This window comes from Populus alba, chromosome 15, assembly GCF_005239225.2.
Source record: "Populus alba chromosome 15, ASM523922v2, whole genome shotgun sequence".
Lineage (NCBI taxonomy): Eukaryota > Viridiplantae > Streptophyta > Magnoliopsida > Malpighiales > Salicaceae > Populus > Populus alba.
The window spans coordinates 6,460,025-6,463,842 of NC_133298.1; the positions used below are offsets into that span (position 1 = coordinate 6,460,025).

The 3,818-nt window shown below is 34.0% G+C and overlaps 1 protein-coding gene across 2 annotated transcripts; it reads right to left on the minus strand.

Annotated features, from left to right (window-relative positions):
- Positions 1 to 834: 834 nt before the first annotated feature.
- LOC118057264 (UPF0481 protein At3g47200) lies at positions 835 to 2,833 on the minus strand. 2 transcript variants are annotated; one of them, XM_035069781.2, is made up of 3 exons: positions 2,249 to 2,833; positions 2,066 to 2,123; positions 835 to 1,894 (listed from the first exon to the last, which is right to left on the minus strand). In XM_035069781.2, the coding sequence occupies exons 1-3, from the start codon at positions 2,809 to 2,811 to the stop codon at positions 1,034 to 1,036; spliced, it is 1,482 nt and encodes a 493-aa protein (XP_034925672.1). In that variant the 5' UTR covers positions 2,812 to 2,833; the 3' UTR covers positions 835 to 1,033. The 2 variants fall into 2 exon arrangements, with proteins under 2 accessions (XP_034925672.1, XP_034925671.1); XM_035069780.2 differs by having other exon boundaries at positions 2,057 to 2,123.
- Between the last annotated feature and the right edge of the window lie 985 nt (positions 2,834 to 3,818).

Sequence of the window (3,818 nt, forward strand, 5' to 3'; positions counted from 1 at the left end):
ATATATTAATTTTTAGATGTAGGGTGTTTGTTAATATCGATTTATGTATACCCAATATTCAAGTAATGTTAATGATTTCTGCTATTAATTAAAGTAATTAATGATGTCTACTCTTAATTAAGAAGTAACTTTAGTATGTTGTTCAAGCTAGACTTGATTTTTTTATTTTTTCCATGCTGTAAGATGTGAAATGCGTGGGGGATAAAGATAGCTTCGATATATATGCTCTTTACTGGTTCCATGAAAGCTTGAAGATGCAAAAGAGAAGAAAAGAAAGAAACATGAACTTTAATTTGTACTCTCTCATGCATCTTTCGAATTTTGATAAACAATTGAATATTGTTGGATAGATGAGTAGAAGTTATCCATTTTGTGTTAAACAGACATGTCGGGGATCAAATTTAGAATCTTTCTTGCCAAATAACCTCGGAATTGCCGTGACTATAGATTAATGTAAACCCAATATCAAAGTTAAGTTATTGATTTCTGCTATTAATGAGAAGTAATTAGGGGTGTTTTGAAAAATAATAGTTATTGTTTTTTAAAATATTTTTTGTTTGTAAATATATTAAAAAAATATTTTTAATATCAACTCAAAAACCAAAAATAAAATAATTCATAATGTTAGTGTGTGTACTCGTTATGTTTGTTTTACTTTTATCAAAGTGCTATCAAATATAAGGTGAAGATCCATTGATATTTTAATTGCAATCTTTCTTATCTTACCATATACATGATATACATATCCTTGTAAAAGTATTCTTGAGGAGGGATGGGATGCTCCGTCTCCAACCCCCCCTGGCTCAGCCACTGTCAGTTGACTAAGAGAATGCATTAATAAATTTGTATCTGAAAATGATATTGCATATTAATTATCAATTTGAATCACACGACTTCTTGAAAGAAATGATCACAATCCAAACAGTACAGCAGTACATATATATGGCAAACCAATCCACACTGTTAATGAGGAAAACAAAAGGAAGAAGAAGAAGAAAACAGTTCTCACGCGTACGATCAAGTTTTAAGGGTGTTATAGGGTGGCGTTTGAGCAGCTGCAGTTGCCGAAACCTGGTTTCTCTTTTGTTTCTGCCAAGTAAGCTTGTATGGCAGTTACTGCAATGCCATAAATAAAAGAGTACTTGACCACTGCTTTAGAAATAGGATCCTTATATTGAAGGATCAATCTATTGAAATTGCTTCTATAATGCGATTCAACAGAGCGTTTGACCTCCGTATAAACAGTAGGGTTGGGCACCAGATTGGTTGTTATCTCTTTGAAGATTTGTGCTATCTGATCGTCACTTCCTATAGTGGTGCGGAGTATTCCCTTTGATCGGAGCTCCATCACATCTTCAGGTTTATCAATCAGTGAACGCATAAGGCATACATACGAAGTGCACCTACCATAGTACCATTGAGCGCATGTTTCATAGACTGCCAAGTTCAGAAGCAAGGACTTGGTTGAGTCCTCTATGATTAGAGGAGGAATGCGGAGTGCTCCACCGAGCAAAGTTTTTTTGAACTTGACATCGGTGAAAACACTGGTGTTGCTTGGCTTAAAAGAAATTCCAACGTTCTTAAGCTCGTTGACAGAATAATACCGGTTCCAGCGTGGGATCTCCCGGTACCTTCCACCCCCTCGTTCACGTTGTTCATCGGGGCCGCCGTATACGAACATGAAATAAAAAACTTCGAGAAGATGATTGTAAGAATCCAAACCAAAGGTAGTATCCATGGATATTGGGGATTTCGAACTTAATTTTAATGCTCTTGGCAATTCTGAAAAAAAATGGGATATTTTTTCCCAGCACGACTCTCTTTGAGGGGGTATTTCATGAATTTCTTTGAAGAAATTCTCAAGTATTGTTCTCCAACTTTCCGGACTCGAACTCTGGAAAAAACGCAATAAAATTGTTTAGTTCAATTTTTTATGCGAGTACAATATATGATGCATGCAAGTTATGAGCAGAATAATATAAATAATTCAATAAAAAATTAAGAAATGCTCCTAAACTAAACACAAAAGAACTAAAATAGATGGCAGAAAGAATACATGTTTTACTTGTTTGAAAGAAGAGGTATCCTCCACGGCAAGGTGATCCCCTTTCCTTTTATATAACCTGAGTTCACCAACAATTATAATTTTAATGCTAAGATTACAACTTCATCAAAAGTAAAAATTCTAGATCATGCTAAATCACATCTAGTTAATTAATTAAACGTTAGCATACTTGTAACTGACAACCTCATCAATGGGATAAGAACTTTGAAAGGGAGCTGGTTCTCTAGTAAGAACAAGTCCCTTCTAACCGAAGCAACTTCTTCCTTCCTCAGCTTCTGTTTCGCAAGCTTGTCGGAGACAACCTGGAGAATGAAATAGCCATCAAGAAACATCATCTGGGTGAATTTCTCATCATTGAACTGACGTGTTGACTCCTCTGCATAGCATTTCCTTGCATCGCTGACCAATTCTTTGACCTTGCTGTACATTTCTTCAGCAGTCACTCTACTATCTTTGACAAACTGGCCGGCCATTTCAGCCTTGAGCTTCTCCATTTCCTTGAGTTCTTTTTTCCCATGGTGATAGGGACCGATGGAGACAACCAGTGGCTCATAGCAATCCGTGTTCTCTTTCATTTTACGAAACTCTAATGGAACCCTTGGAACCTCTAGCTCATCCACTTGGTTGGGATTTCCGGCCCTACTTTCGGTCATCAAGGACTGCAGCCACGCATGATGATCAGTACTGCAGCTTGTACTCTGCGCAGGACTATGTGAAGGGCCCTCAATATTTAGTGCTATAGACATTGTTAGTACGTATACACACTAATGATCGGTCTAGCTTGGAAGTGAAGTGGCTTTAGCTTGGAGCCAGTCTTTTAGCTTGCTTGGAAGTTGTGCTCTATTCCTTTAGCCTATTTGAATTCTCGTTGGATGATTCGGTCGTTGTGGTCTGTTCATCGTGTTTTGTCGTGTTGCGTTGTGCCTCGAAACAAAACAATCAAGTTCTTGTCTTGCGAATAAATCTATTCTTTTGATATTATATATACACCGAAAAGGTGAGGGGGAATTATTGTTTTCCCATGTTCAAATATATTATGGGTTATAATAGTAATTATTTTTTCTTTTTTTTGCACTTTTTTTTCTAACTTTCCTCTTTTCCTTTTTTTTTTCTCATTTATTATTTTTTAAGATTATCTGTGTTGATTTTACTTTTTAAATATTGAACTAGTTAAAAATTTCGCACTGTAGTTTTCATCACAAAACACTGTAAATTGCTATAGTGTTTTTCGACATGAATTTTTTTTTTTTTTTTAGTTTTTTTTGTTATTTCTTTGCTAAAATTATCTCTGTCGATTTGATTTTTTTAATATTGAGCTGATTGAGAATTTAGCTTTGTAATTTTTTTTCTTTAAAACACTATGAATTGTTGCGGTATTTTCCCATATGATTTTTTTCAAAATTATATTTATCAATTTTATTTTATTTTTAATATTGAGTTGGTTAAGAATTATAATTACAATAAAGCAGAATTATATAGGAAAATTCTCACAAAACATTATGGATTGCTACAGTATTTCTCTAAATGGTTTTTTATCTTATTTTAATGAGGAAAGCATTTCCTCACATGGGTTTTTTTCCTTCCAAAATTATCTTTGTTAGTTTTTTTTTTTAATATTAAGGTGGTAAAGAATTTAACTTTGTAATTTTTTTTGTTTTTTATTAATAGAAAAGCTAAATCATGTAGTGAAAGCATTGTATCTTTCCTCTCAAAATATTATGAATTGCTACAAATCATTTTGTTCAGTCTCTAA

Coding starts and splice junctions, on each gene's coding strand:
- LOC118057264 (XM_035069780.2), bottom strand. CDS start 2,811: ATGTCTATAGCACTAAATATTGAGGGCCCTTCACATAGTCCTGCGCAG. Junction 2,124..2,248: donor GTTCTTATCCCATTGATGAG/GTTGTCAGTTAC, acceptor TGGTGAACTCAG/GTTATATAAAAGGAAAGGGG. Junction 1,895..2,056: donor CTTTCAAACAAGTAAAACAT/GTATTCTTTCTG, acceptor CGTTTTTTCCAG/AGTTCGAGTCCGGAAAGTTG.